At 58.1% G+C, this 17,765-nt stretch overlaps 1 protein-coding gene across 11 annotated transcripts in view; it reads left to right on the top strand.

Moving 5' to 3' along the window:
• The window catches only part of RAP1GAP (RAP1 GTPase activating protein), a 66,175-nt gene that overhangs the window by 43,464 nt on the left and 4,946 nt on the right, over positions 1-17,765 (top strand). For 5 of the 11 annotated variants that reach the window (XR_004346302.1, XR_004346292.1, XR_004346301.1 and 2 more), the window contains 17 exons: positions 824-871; positions 2,125-2,163; positions 2,650-2,835; positions 6,006-6,109; positions 6,353-6,431; positions 6,807-6,860; positions 7,959-8,042; positions 8,245-8,345; positions 8,479-8,608; positions 9,655-9,810; positions 10,276-10,347; positions 10,956-11,042; positions 11,471-11,608; positions 13,446-13,577; positions 15,514-15,591; positions 16,566-16,675; positions 17,599-17,754. Coding sequence is in view for 3 of the 11 variants with exons in the window: in XM_032608949.1 (XP_032464840.1) it covers positions 824-871; positions 2,125-2,163; positions 2,650-2,835; positions 6,006-6,109; positions 6,353-6,431; positions 6,807-6,860; positions 7,959-8,042; positions 8,245-8,345; positions 8,479-8,608; positions 9,655-9,810; positions 10,276-10,347; positions 10,956-11,042; positions 11,471-11,608; positions 13,446-13,577; positions 15,514-15,591; positions 16,566-16,675; positions 17,599-17,754 (1,754 nt within the window). In the remaining 8 variants the exon portion in view is untranslated. The remainder of the gene's footprint in view (positions 1-823; positions 872-2,124; positions 2,164-2,649; positions 2,836-6,005; positions 6,110-6,352; positions 6,432-6,806; positions 6,861-7,958; positions 8,043-8,244; positions 8,346-8,478; positions 8,609-9,654; positions 9,811-10,275; positions 10,348-10,955; positions 11,043-11,470; positions 11,609-13,445; positions 13,578-15,513; positions 15,592-16,565; positions 16,676-17,598; positions 17,755-17,765) is intronic. The other 6 variants (XR_004346304.1, XR_004346300.1, XM_032608982.1 and 3 more) reach the window with 3 other exon arrangements.

The raw sequence follows: 17,765 nt of genomic DNA, 5'->3' as shown, positions 1-17,765 counted from the left end.
ACTGATGGTGCCCAACTGCCTGACTGACCCAGGGCGCAGGCCCCGCTTGCATCTCTCCAGCTCCCATCCCTGTGTAGGTTGCTCAACCCACCCCGCATACACATACCATCCCCCATCTCCCAAGAGGCATCACAGGCTCTGCAGGACCCTGTGTGGAATGGGGGGAGGGACAGATGCCAGGGCACAGGGCAACCAGAGGCTGGGCTGCAGGTCCGGGGAGGTGTTAAGGAACCGGGCAGCCCCCGCCCCTCTGCCTGACCCCTGCCCATCCTCCACTCCCCAGCCCTGGTCTTCCAGGCCCTCGTCTGTGTTTTTCTCTTGGGTATGTGTTGGGAGGTGGCCGGGGGACTTGAACCAACCTCAGGAGCTTTCCTGATATCGGGTCACCCTCCAAACCCTGTCTCCTGCCATCTTCCTGTTTCCCTGCCTCTCTTAGTCTTTCCATCTCCACCTCTCCCCCTCCTTCTCTCTCTCCCCCTCTCTCTCCCCCTCTCCCTCTTCCTTTCTCTCTCCCTCTCCCTCTTGCTCTCAACAACACGTATCTGTGTAGATGCAGCAGCCTCCCTCCCCAGCTCACACACAAGCGTGCACACTGGCCCTGCCCCCACTCCCAGCAGTGACCAGAGCCCCGAGCCCTCCCTGCTGCTGCCAGTCTCCCGCAGCCCCCGTTCCCTCCAGGAGGGCCAGCCCTGCAGAGGCCTGAGTAACCCGGCGGCCAGCGCCCTGCCCTGGGAGCACCTCCACAGCACCATCTACCTGGAAGGGGTGCTGCTTCCAGCAGCATGGGAAGGGTGTGACGGGATGTGCTGCCTTCTCTTTGCAGGGAAGCAGGATGGATGAACAGCGATGCTCCTTCCCACCACCCCTCAAAGTAGGTCTGAATCTGGAACCACTCCACCCTTCTGGGGGCCTTTGGCTTCCTGAGCAGTGCTCTCCAAAGGGCTTGGGGATGGGAGGGGACGGGAAGGGGGAGGCAGACTCCCTCTCTAGGGGTGGGGGAAGTGCTGCCCCAGCCGAGCAGCCAGCCCAGGAGAATCTGCGCCCCCCTTTCGTGAAGTAGCCTTACTGCGGGCTGGTGCCGGGGGCCAAGGGGGAAGCAGGGTATACCCAGCTCCTCCCCTCGAGGAGGCTAAGGTGTGGAGAACCCCTCCCTGCCTGTAGGCCTTCATTCCAGCTCCTCCTCACCCCATCTGCACCACTGTAAACTCACCCCGCCTCTCCAGGCTTCCCCATTGCAAAATCGAAGCCCCATCCCTCACGATAGCCTGCGTAAAAGGTTTTCCTTGAAGCCACTTATGGTCAGCAGTTGCAGAAAGACTCATACCCAGGACCCAGGAGGCTTACGCTCCCCCTCTCCATGTAGCTCCTGCCTGGGACGGCTGAGGGGGAGGGGGAGAGACGGAGAGATGGGGAGGGGTAGCCTCGTTACCCCCCAACCTTCATGAAGAGACTAACAGGAAGCCTGGGACCAAAGGAGGCGTGAGGAGGCTCTTTAGACTCAGAATTTTCTTGGGGTGGGAGCTGCATAGCCCCTCCAGGTACGTATATGGTACCATGGTTGGTGATTTGGGACCCCAATAATCCAAGAATATCAGTGACTGGGCTTAGGGGAGTGGACCCAGGGCTACAAGGATGAGGGTTAAAGTGGGGTTCATGGGCACAAGGCTGATGCTTTGTCTGGAACAGGGCTTCTCAAAGTGTGGTCCTCAGACCAGAAGCATCGGCATCACCTGGGAGCTTGTTGGCATATAAATTCTTGGGCTCCACCCAGATGCACTGCATAAGAAACTCCGAGGGTGGGGCAAAGCAATCAGTTTAATGAGCCCTCCAGGCCATTCTGATGCATGGGAGAACCACTGGTCCAGAGGTTTCTTCTGGGGATGCAGTGAGCCTCCTTTTCCCCAGGCAGCAGACCCAGAAGAGGCTGCCAGCGCTCAGTGAGCTAAGCCTGCCTCAGTCCCTGCCTCGTGGGGTCAGCCCACATGGGGTGGGGAGATGAGGAAGCAGCCCCATCCGCAACCCCAGCCCGGGGGTGCTGCCTGAACAGCAGGTGTTCTGGGGAGGCTGGAAGTAAAGGGTAAGGACCCCACCCCAGCTGGGCCTCTGCCCTGATTTGTTTTGCAGACGGAGGAGGACTACATTCCCTACCCGAGCGTCCACGAGGTAACCCACCGGATCCCACTGAGCCCATCTCCCTCCCGAGCCCAGGAGGCACTCCCTCAGGGAGTCTGGACAGCCGGGTCCTCCTCCTTGTCAAGAGCCTGACCACAGGCCTTGCTCTGGGTGTTGGAGACTCAGTTTACAAGCCCAAGACTTCAGAGCCCATGTGAACCCTTAGGCCTCTGTGCCAAATATGCCAGCCTCTCGGCCAACGTCATGCTCTCAGCTTTACCTGTCCCGACACTCCCATCCTTTGAGACTGGGACATGGGGCTCTGTGCATCTGGGTCTGTGCCTGCAGTGGGAAGAGAAGGGCTGGAGCAAGTGCCTTGAAGGAGGTGGATTTGATCCCTGGGACCCACATAGGCTCTGGGCTGTCCCCTAGTACTCCTTAGCTATGGCAGAAGTGGCTCCAGGTCTGAAATGGGGGGTGTCTTGGGGCCCCCAGTGGTGTGCAGTGTGGGTGGCTCTCAGCTGAGTCCTCCTTCAGGTCCTGGGGCGAGAAGGGCCCTTCCCCCTTATCCTGCTGCCCCAGTTTGGGGGCTACTGGATTGAAGGCACCAATCACGAAATCACCAGCATCCCGGAGACAGAGCCGCTGCAGTCACCCACGGCCAAGGTGAAGCTGGAATGCAACCCCACCGCCCGCATCTACCGCAAGCACTTTCTTGGCAAGGTGTGTGGCCCGCTGGTGTTGGGGGGCTGGGCTGGCTGGGGAGTGGGTCACAGCCCAGCCCTGGGGGACGCTGGGCCTGGGAGGGAGTGGTACCGTGGGCTGGGCTGTCTGTTTGTCGCAGAGTCCAGGGAGCATGCGTAGTGGATTCACTCATTCAGTCAACAAACATTTATTGCAAAAGGCAGTGTTACGGCATAGTGGTTAACAGAGACTCTACCAGGGCTTGAATCCTGGCTCTGTCACTACATGGGACATCAGGCAAGTCACTTACCCTCTCTGTGCCTCTGTTTCTTTCTCTCTCTCTTTTTTTTAAGATGGGGAGACTGTTTTTTTGTTTTTAATACATTTATTTATTTTATTTACTTTTGGCTGCGTTGGGTCTTCGTTGCTGCGTGTGGGCTTTCTCTAGTTGCAGCAAACGGAGGCTGCTCTTCGTTGCAATGCACGGGCTTCTCATTGCGGTGGCTTCTCTTGTGGAGCATGGGCTCTAGGTGCATGGACTTCAGTAGCTGCAGCACATGGGCTCAGTAGTTGTGGCTTGTGAGCTCTAGAGCGCAGGCTCAGTAGTTGTGGCACACGGGCTTAGTTGCTCTGTGGCATGTGGGATCTTCCCGGACCAGGGCTCGAACCCGTGTCCCCTGCATTGGCACGCAGATTCTTAACCACTGCGCCACCAGGGAAGCCCCTGCCTCTGGTTCTTCATCTGTAAAAACGGAGATGGTGATGATACCCACCTCATGCCTTTAATGCGACGATGTTTGTGAGGCATTTAGAATGGTGTCCGGCCCAAAGTGTCCAGCACAAAGGGCTCAGTCAGGGTGAACAAATAATGAGCACCAGCTGTGTGCCTGGTCCTGTTCTGGGCACCAGGTATACAGCAGCAAACAAAACAGCCCCAGGCCCTGCCCTCAGGCAGCTTGAGGTGGGGAAGACTAATTCCGTGGTGTGACCTGGATTGGTACAACCCCTGCCCCACCACCTGCCCCAGAGCCGGGACCCTGCCCAGTAACGACCTGTCCTCGTGTCACCCGATGACGACGGCAGCGTTCCAGGCAGGAGCTGTTGGGCGAGGCTGTGGGAGCTGGAGGGGAGGTCACACACTGGGACCTTGTAGGTGCCACGTTCCATGCCGAGTGCGGTCTCTGTGTCAGTTTACAAACGAGGTGGTGGCATGTAGCGTGGGCTCTGGAGTCTCGTGGCCTGGGGACGCCTATTGACTCTTCTGTTTATTGATGGTGTGACCTCGGGCAAATCAGTTAACCTTCCTGAGCCTGTTTCCTCGTCTGTAAAAATGAGGATGATAAAAGCATCGAGAACCATGTTTGGCACATAGTAAGTGCTCAGTAAACGTTAGCTGTTATTATTACATCTTCATAATTACTCTGTGAGATCAGGATCGTCCTAATTTTTACAGAAAAGGAAACTGAGGCTCAGAGAGATAAAACGACTTAGTTAAGTTCACACAGTTACTGAGCTAGGAACTGGACATAGCTCTGGCTGACCTTCCATTAAGACACACTAAGGGAGGGGTCATGTTTCTAGCGTGTGTGCGTGCACTCGTGGGTGCTGGGAGGAGGGGTGACTCCTTGGGGTGTTGGGAAGCTGTGTGGGCTCAGTCTGAGCCCAGGGCATTAGCCTGATGCTGGTGGGTGTTGGTGCTAAGGTAGGGGGACAGGTTGACTGAGACTAAGCCAGCAGGCCCAGATGCAGGAGCCATTGCCAGGGGACAAACTCAGAACAGGGCAGGGGATTTCACCTGTGGGTGGAGAGAGAACTGCATGCCCGGAAGCCACTGTCCAGAGGCTCTTAATTGGGTCTGGCAGGTGGTGGGGCCTGGGTGACTATGTGGGCCTAGTTTATAGCTGGTGCACAGAAAAGTTTGCTGAAGAAGTGGTGAGTGATAGAATGAAGGTGGTGCCTTGGGCACTGGAGGATTGGAAGAGGCACAGGTTGGGGGGGTCTTAGAGGAGGCATGATGGCCAGGGTCAGGCTGGCAGCACAGAGAGGAGGGGCCCCAGGGGCTGGCAGAGAGGCCGGGCCATTCCCGGCTCCAGGTGGGGTGCTGGGGAAGCAGTGGGCCGTGTTCTGGCAGAGGGAGGAAGTTAGGGTGACTTTGGCATTGACCCACTGGGCCCCTGAGCCCACTCTCCTTGGGCTTCTCTGGGCCCAGCCAGGGGGGTCTGGGGAAACTCCACACCCCGAGGACTTCGGTGCAGACCTCCTTGCCAAGAGCCTGCCACTCCCTCTGCACAGATAGTGCCAAGCCTTTGGGGGTTTCCATCACTCTGCCCCAGGTCCCCGCAGACTGCCCCTGAGCTGTGGATTTGTGGTGCACATCCCCTGGCCCCTACATCTTTTTCCTCCCATCCTTTGAGCACAGCTGTTTGTATTTAAACAGGGCTTCCTTCTACCATGACTCCTGGGGTGGGTGTGGCTGAGGAGCCGGGCTGGCAGGGGAACCCAGGGCCAGGTGGGGTGAAATCTTCTGGCACTTCCAGCTCTTGGCTTTGGGGCTTCCCCACCTGGAGGTGCCAGACTGCCAGCTCCTCTCTGGGGATGCCATCCCCGCTGCAGTTCCCCTGGGCCCTCGGGAGCATTTCTTCCCCACCCTGTGTCTTCCCCAGGTGAGGCGGGAGGGCAGGAACCGGCTCGGTCAGCCATCCAGTGTGTTCATGAGATGTTTCATTTCCTGATTCTCATGGGCCCTGGCTTCAGGGGCCACAGAGCAGTCAGTTAAACAATCAGTCAATTGACATATTTTTATTGAGCACCTACTGTGTGCCCAGCTCTGAGAGGGGCGGGGGCTGGGAGACAGCCATGCAGGTGCAGATGTGGTCCTGACTTTGCTGAAGAGGACACCTACTCTGCGGCCGACACTCTCTCTTTCAGTGCCTGCCACCCTCCCACAAGGTAGTGGGCCTCACCCCCATCTGATAGACTAGGAAACTGAGGCACAGGAAGGTGAGGTGACCTTCTCAGGTTACCCAGCTGGCAAGTGGCAGAGCTGGGATTTGAATGCAGGTCTCTCTGAGGCAGACAGTGCTGTTAGCCCGGACACCTGCTGCTTGGTGAAGGACCCCCATCCGGGGGTGAGTTGGCTTTCTCGTCTGGTTCCTGGAAGCCTCAGGCTCAGCCTCACCCTCTCCCCTGGCCCCCGCCTCCCACCACAGGAGCATTTTAATTACTACTCACTGGACACCGCCCTGGGCCACCTTGTCTTCTCACTCAAGTATGATGTCATCGGGGACCAGGAACACCTGCGTCTGCTGCTCAGGTGAGGGTGGGGTGAGGGGACCTGTGACTCTCAAAACCTGAGAGCCCATCTTATTTTACCCACTCGAGAGGGCCAGGGATTTGCCTGAGGTTGCCCTGCAAGTTAGTGCCCAAGCCAGGCCTGACCGCCTCATCACCTCTGGACCTCCCTGGGGTCTGCCCTCTCTGGTCTTACTTGGTGTGGAGGGGCTCCCATCTCCCTTTCGCGCTGCCTCGCCCCTCAGCATGGGTCTTCTCCTCCCAGGACCAAGTGCCGGACATACCATGACGTCATCCCCATCTCCTGCCTCACTGAGTTCCCCAACGTGGTCCAGATGGCAAAGGTGAGGCCTCTGATCCTTCATGCTGAGCCCCCCGTGGATATCTCAGGTGGGCACAGAGCTGGGCTGCAGCCTCGCCTTTGCACACCCTCATCTTTAGCCCCAGATCCTGGCCTGCCTGCTGTGGCCTGTCTCCAGGGTCCTGCCGCTCACGTGTTCCCATGATGCCCACGTGCTGGCTGTGTGCTTTGGGCACTCTTTAGAACACAGCACCTTTTGGAGACAGGGGCTCCAGTTCTCTGTACCCCATTCTGAGTGACAGTGAGCCTCCTTCAGCCTTGATTGTCCCCTCTTTGTCCTCCACTGTCCTCCCCCCAGACCTTGGCCAGGGAGGCCCAGAGGCCCCACCCTCAGGCCCTCCCTTATCTGCTCCCGCAGCTGGTGTGTGAAGACGTGAATGTGGATCGATTCTATCCTGTGCTCTACCCCAAGGTATGGCTGGATCTGGGCCCTGCTCACTGGGAGTGGGTGGGTAACTAGGGGGCCAAGCATTTATTGGGCACCTGCTGTGTGCAGGGCATTTTTCCTAAGTTCTCTCATTTAAACCTCACAATAACCCTGCAAAGTCCCCAGTTTGTGGAAGAGGAACCAGAGGCCCAGAAAGGGTTGGTGCCTTACCCAAGGATGCACAGCAGATAAGGAAGCCTGCATTTGAACCTAGTGCTTTCCTCCTTGGAGGCGAGCCTTCCTTACCTCTGGAAACTCTCAGTGCCATTTGGGGACCCTCCTAAGGGGTAATCTGTGCTCCTGAGCCAAGGCTCCACTGGTCTTGCCTTCTGACCCCAGAGGGGACCTGGGGAGAGAGAATAACACAGGCACCTCCATAGGTGCCACCCCACAGACGGCAGTGGCACTTCCAGCTCTGGTGCTGGGTGCTGGGTTTGAGGCACTGTGACGATGTGGGATAAAGGGGAGGGACTTCTGTCTTCAGTGAGCCAGGGGGTTTCTGGAAAGAGGTGGGCCCTGAAAGACACGTACAGCCTGTGGCTCTGACTGAATTCCAGAGTGAGGTGAGGTCGCTGAAGGGCGGGTGGTCCAGGAAAGGTCCCCTGAAGGAAGGGGCCTCAGAAATCAGGCCCTGCTTCTCAGTTACCGAAAGCCCAAGGTGAGGAGGGGAACTTGCTCAAGGCTCCACAGCACACTGGTGGGACTCGGCCTGTTCTAGAATGATGAGGTGGCTTTACAGAAGAGCCAGGGAACAAGTTGGGTGTTAGAGCAGAGTAGGGGCGGGAGCTTATGAGCAGAACTCAGGAGCAGTGCGCTTAGCCTTTGGAATCCAACAGACCTGAGTTCAAGTCCAGCTCTGCCATTTGCCAGCTGTTGACCTTAGCTAGTCAGTTCCTTAAGGTCTCGGAATGTCAGCGTCTTCATCCGTGAGATGCAGTCCGCGGGAGTGCCTCCCTCACGGGCTTGTTCTGAGGAGGAAATGAGTGGATGCATGTGGAGTGCCTGGCACAGTGCTTGGCACATAGAGCAATAAACGGCAACTTGAAAAAGCAGCGTGTTTCACCCATCGTCCTGTCCCCGCAGGCCTCCCGCCTCATCGTCACCTTCGACGAGCATGTCATCAGCAATAACTTCAAGTTCGGAGTCATTTATCAGAAGCTTGGGCAGGTGTGCTCACCTCCTCCTCCCTGCCCCCCACACATCTGGCCATGTACCTGGGACCGCAGACCTTTGCCAGGGAGAGCACCTGCCGAGGGACTCAGTTTCCCAGGAGCTCAGAGGCTGCCAGAGGTCCCCTTTCCAGCCTTCCTGGGTGTGAATGGGGGTAGGAGGCCCAGCTCGATGACCTCTGCCCTCTGTGCATCCCTAGACCTCCGAGGAAGAACTCTTCAGCACCAACGAGGAGAGCCCTGCCTTCGTGGAGTTCCTCGAATTCCTTGGCCAGAAGGTCAAACTGCAGGACTTTAAGGGGTGAGCATTGGGGTGGGACAAGCAGAGGATAATACGACCCATGGCCTTGGGCAGGGAGGGAGGCCCCGTCCTGGCCCCGTGGAGGCCTGGCTGGGGCTGGAGACTGAGCCGTGGCCTGGGGGGCCTGGGGCAGGTTCCGAGGAGGCCTGGACGTGACCCACGGGCAGACGGGAACCGAGTCTGTGTACTGCAACTTCCGCAACAAGGAGATCATGTTTCACGTGTCCACCAAGCTGCCCTACACAGAAGGGGACGCCCAGCAGGTAGCCTGGGCACCCACCCACCTGCTTCCCACCTGCCCTCCTGTCCCCCATTTACCTACCCATTCAGTGTCCACCACACCAGACTCAGTGGGCCCTGGGATAGAGAGATGGAAATGATCTAGTCCCCCAACTTGTGGCCTCTAGTTGGGGCAGGGTGACAAGCTACTACGATGTTGTGAAAGCCTCAGTTTCCACATCTGTGAAATGGGGATCATGCACCTACCTTATAGGTGAGCATAAACGAGGGTATGCACCCGGAGTGGCTAGAACAGTATCTGGAACATAGCAGGAGCTCAGTAAGTGCGAGTATTTTTACAGGAAATGAAGGGTATTGTCAGGTCACATGGGGGCACTTAGACTGGGCACAGGTGGGAGTCAGGCAAAGCTTTCAAGATAAAGTGACTTTTGGGTGGCAAAGGAGAGGGAGGAGGAGCATTCTGGGGGAAAGAATGGCTTCCATCTTCTGCAAAGGGCTGGTGATGAGGAAGTGCAAGGCACGTTCCTGGAGCTGAACTTGGAAATTTGTCACCTTGTCCTAAGCTTCCTGCAGGGCTGTCCTCCTTATTTCCCCATGCCCCCACTCCAGGGGTACAGGGGGATACAGGGGTCATGTGAGAAAAATGGAAATGTTTATTCCTTATTTTTAATGTCTTTTAATTTTCTTTTAATAGATTCTCTGTTCATTTTAACAACAAAGATATATTGAGCGGAACTTATTTGTTCAAGAGGGGCCCATGTTTGGGGTATTTAGACAGGAGGAGGGTGAGAGGTAGGGCCTGGGGACCAAGAGCCCCGGGTTCAAGTCCCCTAATTCACTGTAGGGCCTTGCAAGTCACTTCTGTCTTGGCCTCAGTTTTCTCATCTGTCACAGGATTCCAAGAAAACGAGAATAATTTTAAGACAAGCTTCTCACCACATAGTTTCGGGGGAAGCAACTCCTTAGACATGGCCTCTGCCTACCCCGAGCCCCCCGCACCTCTGCGGGCACCCTCCCCACACTCCGCGGGCCCCCGGCCAGGTGGTGAAGGCTGTGGCCCTGTGCTCAGTTACAGCGGAAGCGTCACATCGGGAACGACATCGTGGCTGTGGTCTTCCAGGACGAGAACACGCCCTTTGTGCCGGACATGATTGCGTCCAACTTTCTGCATGCCTATGTGGTGGTGCAGGCCGAGAGTGGGGGCCCCGATGGCCCCCTGTACAAGGTGGGTGATCTCGGAGCTTCCCAAGGGCATCAGCCACCATCCCAGCCCCACCCTCACTCACTGTGAGGCCTCTCTGAGCCTCAGTTTTCCTAACTGTAAGTAGGGGGACTGTCCGGAGGGCTCTGAGCCCCCCTCTTGCTCTGATGATGGAGGAGTCCCATCCCGCCCTCTCTGCCCCCTGAAATCCCTCCCCTCAGAGAGGCTGGTTACCCTCCTCCGCCCTTTAGCCTCCTCCTCCCTCTCCATCCTCATGACTCCTGAGACCCTCCACCCCTTCCCACCACTCAAATTCAGGACCAAGGATGGAGGAGCTGAAATCCTGGGGTTCACGCATCCAATCGGCAGTCACTGAACCTCCCCCGCCAAGGGGCAGCCCTGTGCCCAGCACGGGGCAGGATAGGGAGGCGAATCAGTGGTTTCTGGCTGGTGTGGGGACTCCATGGGGACAGCTGCCCTCCCTTCCAGGTCTCCGTCACTGCGAGAGACGACGTGCCCTTCTTCGGGCCACCCCTCCCGGACCCTGCTGTGTTCAGGAAGGTGAGGAGCAGCCCCCAGCCCCCCCCCATCATGGGCAGAGCAGGACTAAATGGGTGGTGGCTGAGAGGGTGCACATTCTACTGTACGAGGACCTGAAGCCCCACTGTGTGCCAGGGCAGCCGGGCTCCCCTAACTGAGCAGCTGGGGCCTGGCTTTTCTGTTCTTGATAAAAACTGTGACTTTATTTTACAACGTCCCAGAACAGACTATATCATTGTTTTACATTTTGTATAGCAGACTCTGTGGCCTTTCCTCACTTCTGTTGTCTTCTTGACAATTTCAACCTTCTTCTAAAATGTTTGGGGAGAGGGGCACACATCTCTCTCACATCTCAGGAGCCCTCACTTTGAGCCTTGGCTTCAGCGCCCCCCAATCCCCCAGACTGAGGCAGTGGGAGACCCCAACCCAGCTCTCCCGAGGGGTGGGCAGCCATGAAGGGCATAGGGCTCACAGGTGCCTGGGCTGGGGAGCTGAGCCCAAGGAGATGCCCTTCTGGGAGTGAAGAGGGCAGCGCCCAGGCCCCAGCAGAGCATGGCTCAGGAGCCCCAGCCCCTTGTCTCTGTGTTCGCCTGACCCCCCTTTCTCTTCTCCACGCTGGGGGCTCCCAGGGGCCCGAGTTCCAGGAATTTTTGCTGACAAAACTGATCAATGCTGAATATGCTTGCTACAAGGCAGAGAAGTTTGCCAAACTGGAGGTGAGTATGGGTTCTTGGGGGTGAATCCCCCCACCCCGTAGAATTTCAGCCCCTGGGGAGAGAAGAGCTGTGTTCAGACCTTGGCCTTAGGGAAGGCTGCCTGGGGGAGGACAGATTTACAGATGAGCAGCGCCAGGGTCAGGGGAGAGGAAGTAAGTGTTCATAAGGAATGCTCAGGAGGGCCTTGGAGGTAGGCGGGCTGCCACAGAGGACGCAGTGGAGGAGGGGCGTGGGGACATGAAGTCAGATCTTTGAGGGGCCACGTGGAGCCCTGGGGGCTGCCTGTGCTGCGGAGGGGCCTGAGGGAAGCCGTCTAGGCTTCTGGAGCCCAGGCCCACTTCCCACTCAGAGAAGGTGGCCACGATTGCAAATGTGGGAAGAAGGGCTGACCCCTGGGGTCTCTCCTAACGGCCCGGCCTGGCCCTCAGGAGCGGACACGGGCCGCCCTCCTGGAGACGCTCTATGAGGAGCTGCACATCCACAGCCAGTCCATGATGGGCCTGGGTGGAGACGAGGACAAGATGGAGAACGGCGGCGGGGGCGGCGGCTTCTTCGAATCCTTCAAGGTGAAGAGCAGGGGTCTACCTGGGTGCAGAGGGGGACGGATGTGGTTGGCTTGGATGGAATCTGGGCACGTGGTTGGGCTAGAGTAGGGGGATGCCGTTAGCTACAAGGTGTGGGGGTGTGGCTAGAGGTGAGCTCACATTGGAGGTTGAGTCGGGTGGAGGCGTGGCTCGGGGTGGAGTCACGGGTGGAGTTAATAGGCGTGAGCTCGGACTAGGTGGGCACGCACCTGGGGTAGAGTCTGGGTGATGGTGAGCCTCTGGGTGGACCTGGGCTTTAGGGTGGGCTTAGACTTGTGGGGGGGTGTGGTCTTGGCCTGGGGTAGAGCTGCGGTTGGGAGTTGTAAGGTGGGCTCTGGCTGGGGGAGGAGTTGATGGTTGGAGGCGGGGCTAAGCTTGGGGGCGGAGTCTGCCTGGGAGCTGTGCTGAAGGTTGGAGCCCTCTGGTGCCAAGGGTGGTGGCTCCCAGGTCAGCAGGCAAAGAAGAGAGGAGGAAGCCTCTGTCCTGACCGAGAGAAAGAAACAGAGGTCAGGGAAGGGAGGTGAACGAGGGGCTATAGGAGAGGGACCTGGTCTGCAGGACCTTAGGCCGTGTGACCCACCCTGGCTATCTGTGGTTTAGCTTAGTGTTAAGAGCATAGACACCCTGGGTTCAAATCCCAACTCTGCCACTTACCACCAGCTTGAGCATTCTCTGAGCCTCAGGTTTTTTAATCTGTTGTTTAGGGTAATGGCAACTTACCTCATACAACTGTTGAGAATTGTTTGTGAAGCAGTTAGATCAGTGTAATCTAAGTTAAGAAGCAAAATGCAAAGCCCTGCCCATCTACCTCAGCAACTACCATCCCAAGTGAGAGGCAGAGGAGGAGAGAGTTCCTCTTCCCCCCACAGGGCCTGGACTCCCCCAGACTGCAGGTCCCCAGGCGGTGGCCTCTTTGCCACTGTGTCCTCCACCCACAGGAGGAGGACTGCCCATCCTCCAGGTGCCCAGCAGGCTGGCAGGGCCTCACCTTTACCCCAGGGCAGGCCACAAAGTTGGAGGTGTGGGTTTGCATAAGAGGATTAGCCCAGCTGCCCAGGCCTGCCTTGGGCTGAGGCGAACAGAACGTCTTTGAGAAAGAGGCTTGAAGAGAGCCCTGCCTCTGCTCACTGGAGATAGGGAGTGGGTGGGAGGAACACGGACCTGGGGTGTCTTCTCTGAGGGGGCCTCCAGTGATCCCACATCTGGTGAGTGCTGGATGGTGGACCGGGCTTAAGTTACAGACCTTCTTCGAGGCAGCGGAGCCCACGGTCAAGGGTTTGGGTGTGGCATCTGGGTTCCAGACCCACCTCTGCTTCAGTTTCATCACGTGTAAAATGGGCTTGGTGGCAGTGCCTGCTTCCTGGGGCGGATTGAGTGAGAGCAAATGTAAAGTACCCGGCCCTGAAGTGAGCGTTCAGTGCAGATTGACTGAAAAAAGTAAGGAACGGAGGGAGGGAGGGAGGGAAGAAAAGCAAGGAAGAAACAAGTCCTAAGAGACGCTAAAAGGAGGGAATTGGGGTTTCTGGAGGTCTCTCTGTGCACGCTTTTGCTCATGACCCAGCGTCTTCTGCGGTCTTTACAACAACTGCACGACCGGTCATGAGGCTCAGAGGCTCAGAGGTGTGGAGTGGCTTGCCCAAGGTGACCCAGCAAGTTGGTGGCAGAGTCAAGGCCCACACTACCCTTGGCACATGTGGACCTGACTCTTGTGTGGTCTCATGGGAAGGGACTTCCTGGGGTCACCGAGATTGGCATCGGTGGCTCCTGGGTTTCCCTGAGGGGGTGGGGCCTTAGGAAACCCCTACCGCCACCTTCGCAGCGGGTCATCCGGAGCCGCAGCCAGTCCATGGATGCCATGGGGCTGAGCAACAAGAAGCCCAACACCGTGTCCACCAGCCACAGCGGGAGCTTTGCGCCCAACAACCCGGACCTGGCCAAGGCGGCTGGAATAGTGAGTGCCCTCCCCCAGGGGCCCCGCCTCCCCCCGCTGCCCTGCTGTCCGAGGGCTCATCCTGGGCTCTAGGCTAGGTCTAGCCACTGCCCTCCACGGGGTCAGGTGCCCAGGCTGTGACACTGGGATGCTGAGAGCCTGCAGCCCCCTCCCCAGCTCCTCGGCCCACCCCACCTCCTGGCCCCTTATTCAGCTGTGTCTGTTCTGGGGCAGCTTCTGTGTCACATTCCTTATGAAGCACCTACTGTCTGTCATATGCTGGGGATTGGGCTGCTGTATGGACACCTCCTGTCAAGCCTTGAGTTTCTGGGAGCACCTATTGTGTGTCAGGCTGTGGGCACGCACTGTGTGTCAGGACCTGGATTTCTGTGTGAGCATCTGCTGTATGCCTGGCTCTGAGATGCTGGTGGGTACCGCTGTGTGTCCAGACTTGGGCTGCTGTGTGAGCACCTACTGTGCGTTAGGACCCGGGCTGCTGTGTGGACATGTACTTTGTGAGCACCTACTGTGGGCCCGGCCCTGAGATTCTGTGAGCACCTATTGTATGTCAGATCCTGGTCTACTGCGTGGACCTAACTCTGTAAGTGTCTGCTGTGTGCCCAGCCCTGAGCTGCTGTATGAGAATCCACCATGTGTCGGGAAATGGACTGCTGTGATAAGCCCTGGGTATCAGTGAATACCTTCTCTGTGTCAGGAGATGAGCTGCGTGAGCACCCATTATGTGCCAGGGCCTCTGTGGTTGTGCCCACCTACTGTGTGTCAGGACCTGGGCTTCTGTGTGAGCCTCTCCTGAGTGAGCACCTACTGTGTGATTACTTACTGTCTGCCAGGCTCTGTGGGATTCTGCTACTAATACTCAGGGGGTGTGCTGGGCACAAAGGCTGAATAAGGCCCTCAATTGTGGGCCAGTCTGCTTTCCACTGCCCAGTGGTCACCCCCAGCACTGCACCTACTGCTCTGCTGCCCCTTCCCCATCCATCTTTCCTTCCTTCCTTCCATCCACCCGTCCTTCCATCCATCCGTCTGTCCATCCATCCACCCACCCACCCATCATTTACTGACTGACTGCTGCATGCCAAGCAAGCCCTGTGCTCAGTGCTGTGAGGCTGTGTCATGTGGCAGGAGGGACCCCCTCCACCCCACCCCTGCCCCATGGGCTGACCTGGCCAGGGAGGCAGGGCGAGTCCTCTGTGTTCCAGCAGTCACCAAGCCCACTGTCACTGGAGAAGCAGGCCCACCCTCCTCCAACCCCAATTCACTAGCTACTCCCTTCCTTCCCCGCCAGAGTGGCCCAGCCTCCTGTGGGTGGCTGTAGAGGGGCCCCAGGGACAGGGCCGGACCAGCAGCACCCACCGTGGCAGTAACCAGACCCATTTCTGTTTTTGTTTTTGCACAACTGTCCCCTCTCTTCATGTTGCTTCCTTTTCCTTCCACTCTCTCCTCGTTCCTTGTTTTCCCTTCCCTTTTTCTCTTCCCCTCCTCCACCCCCTGCCTCCCTCCACCTTCTTGCACTTGTGTATTCTGTCCTCTTGCACCTGTCTTTTTACTCCCTCTCCTCTTTCAAACTGTTTTCGCCCTTGATTTTTCCTTTGTGCCTGCCCCTCCCTCTCCATCTCTGTCCGTCTTGCTCCCCGGGTCCATCTCTGTGTCTGTCTCTCCGTGTTTCACTCTGCACCCCTTCTCATGTGACTGTCAATCTCTCTCCTCTGTTCTCTCTGTGTCTCCTCCCACCTATTCTCTCCCTCCCTTCCCCGGCCTTGTCTCTCTCAATCCCCTGCCCCACTCTCTTCTTTGTCCCTGTCTGTCTGTGTCTGTCTGTCTTTCCCTCCTTTCCCTGTCTCATTTCTCTGTGCCTCCCCCTCCTGCCGTCTCTGTCTCTCTGACTCTCTCTATGCCTGTCTCTCTCTCTCTGCTCCCACCCTTTGCTGCTTGCCAGTCATTGCTTATTCCTGGGAAAAGTGCGAGTAGATTCGGACGCCGGGGCAGTGCCATAGGCATAGGAACCGTGGAAGAGGTTGTCGTCCGCGGGGCCGCCGTCTCTGGAGGCTGCCTGCACGCGCTGTTCTCTGCTCGCCCTCAGGACGGAGGCCATATTGGGGACGTTGCCCCCCTCCCCCCGGGACAGGCCCGAGGGCTGGCAGGATGGAGTGCCAGCAGCTCTGATGGCACTCAGCACCTGCTTTGGGGCCTGGCACCTGTGCCAGTGCCAGTGCCCCCCCCCCCCCCCACCAGGGGCTCTGGCCCTGCCCTGACCCCTGGGACTCTGGCCCAGTCCCTGCCTTTAGGATCTGGTACCTAAAGACCCTCTGTCCAGCTGCACGTCCCCCAATATCGCCAGTTCTGCATGGAGCGCCACCGCCCTCCTCTGCCCTAACTCCCTGTCCCGACCATGAACTGGCCTGGGGGTTTCTGCCCATCTGTGCCTCCATGGGGCCCACCTTCCCGCCTCCCCAGAGAAATGGGGGACATGCTTCTGGTGCCTGGGGCATCCCACCATTGTATATGTGTAACCTGGGCTCGGGGGCATCTTTCAACTGCTGGGCCGGAACCTCCCCCAGCCAGTTTGGAGATTCCGAGGTGTAGCAGGGGGCAGGGGCTTGGGTTGCCTCACCCACTCTCTCCCCACTGCCCATAGGCTGCAGGTCCCATGAAGTCCTAGGGGCAAAGAGGCAGCAGTCATTCTGAGGACTTGGCCTCCTCCAGTCCCAGCCCAGAGTGGCTGTCCAACTCCCTTAGGCTTCTGTTCTTCTCCTGGACTAAGATGCTGGGTCCAGACCTGCTGTGTGACCTCAGGGGGGCCTTTGCCCTCTCTGGGCCTGTTTCCTTATCTGTAAATTAGGACAGCCCTCTCTGAGATGGACAGTTCTCTCATTTTTCTTGCTCATTGTCTCTGCTTCAGGGCCTGGGCAGCAGGGCCCCAGGGTGGCATGTGGGGGGCACAGGGGCTCCTGGAGCAGGTGGGTACTGAGTTGGGACCTCTCCCCGCAGTCCCTGATTGTCCCTGGAAAGAGCCCCACCAGGAAGAAGTCGGGCCCGTTCGGCTCACGCCGCAGCAGTGCCATCGGCATTGAGAACATACAGGAGGTGCAGGAGAAAAGGTGGGTGCAGCAGAGAGGGTAGGATGGTGTCCTGCGTCTCCTCTGGCTCCCCCTGACCCCCATTCAGTGGCAAAGCACAGCAGGCAAGAGGGAGCTCCCACCCTTCTCCCCCTCTGTCCCCACCGGTGACAGCTACAAGGTCAAGTCCCTGCTCTGCGTCAGGCACCATGGCCAGCTCGTCACCTAACATGAAGCCCTATCATCCAGTCCCAGCTCTGCCGGCTCCCAGGGGGTCATATCTTGCACATCAAGGAGCCACAGGTCAAGGGGTCAGGGGCCTGCCCAGGTCACACAGCTGGTGAGGGACAGAGCTGGGATTTGAGGCCTGGTCCATAGAGGTCCGTAAGTGCATCTGTGTGGGTGGGGTGTGGACAGCACACCATAGTACCAGCAGGGAGCCTCCGGGAAGCAGAGGATAATTCCTGGGTGTGAGTCCTGTCTCCACCACACTGGGGCTGTGTGACCTTGGGAAAGTCACTGTACCTCTCTGAGCCTCACTGTCACAATCTGAGAAATGGGGATAAGAACACAACCAACGGCATGGCGCTGCTGTGGGGGTGTGTGCAGTGCATGTGAAGCAGGGAGCAGGTGCACTGAGGCCTCAGGAGTGGAGCTGGCACTGTCCTCAAAGGCAAGAGAGCCCAGAATCCCATGAACCCAGGGTTCGAGTCTTGGCTTCTCCATGTCCTAGCTGCGCGTCCCTGAGCAGTTTCCTTCCCATCTATGGACTCCAGTTTCCTTAACCATAACAGGGTCTTCAGTAGGTGCTCCCACAGCACCTGCCCCCTCCTTGGCCAGGCCAGCCCAGGAGCTGCAGGGACTGCTCTGGGTCTGGCCCCTGAGGATGTAGGGTGTGGGTACAAGGCAGGAGGCATCCATGACCTCCTCTCACCACCTGGGCCTCCTTCTACCCTTGATGCCAGGCCTGGTGCTGAATCCCCCCGCTGCCCCCATGTGCCCCGCAGGGAGAGCCCCCCGGCTGGCCAGAAGACCCCAGACAGCGGGCACGTCTCACAGGAGCCCAAGTCGGAGAACTCATCCACTCAGAGCTCCCCAGAGATGCCCACGACCAAAAACAGGTTGGGGCTCG

This window comes from Phocoena sinus, chromosome 1 (genome assembly GCF_008692025.1).
Source record: "Phocoena sinus isolate mPhoSin1 chromosome 1, mPhoSin1.pri, whole genome shotgun sequence".
Taxonomy (NCBI): domain Eukaryota; kingdom Metazoa; phylum Chordata; class Mammalia; order Artiodactyla; family Phocoenidae; genus Phocoena; species Phocoena sinus.
The sequence above is the reverse complement of the archived record's forward strand: the minus strand, read 5'-3'. Positions and strand labels throughout refer to the sequence as shown.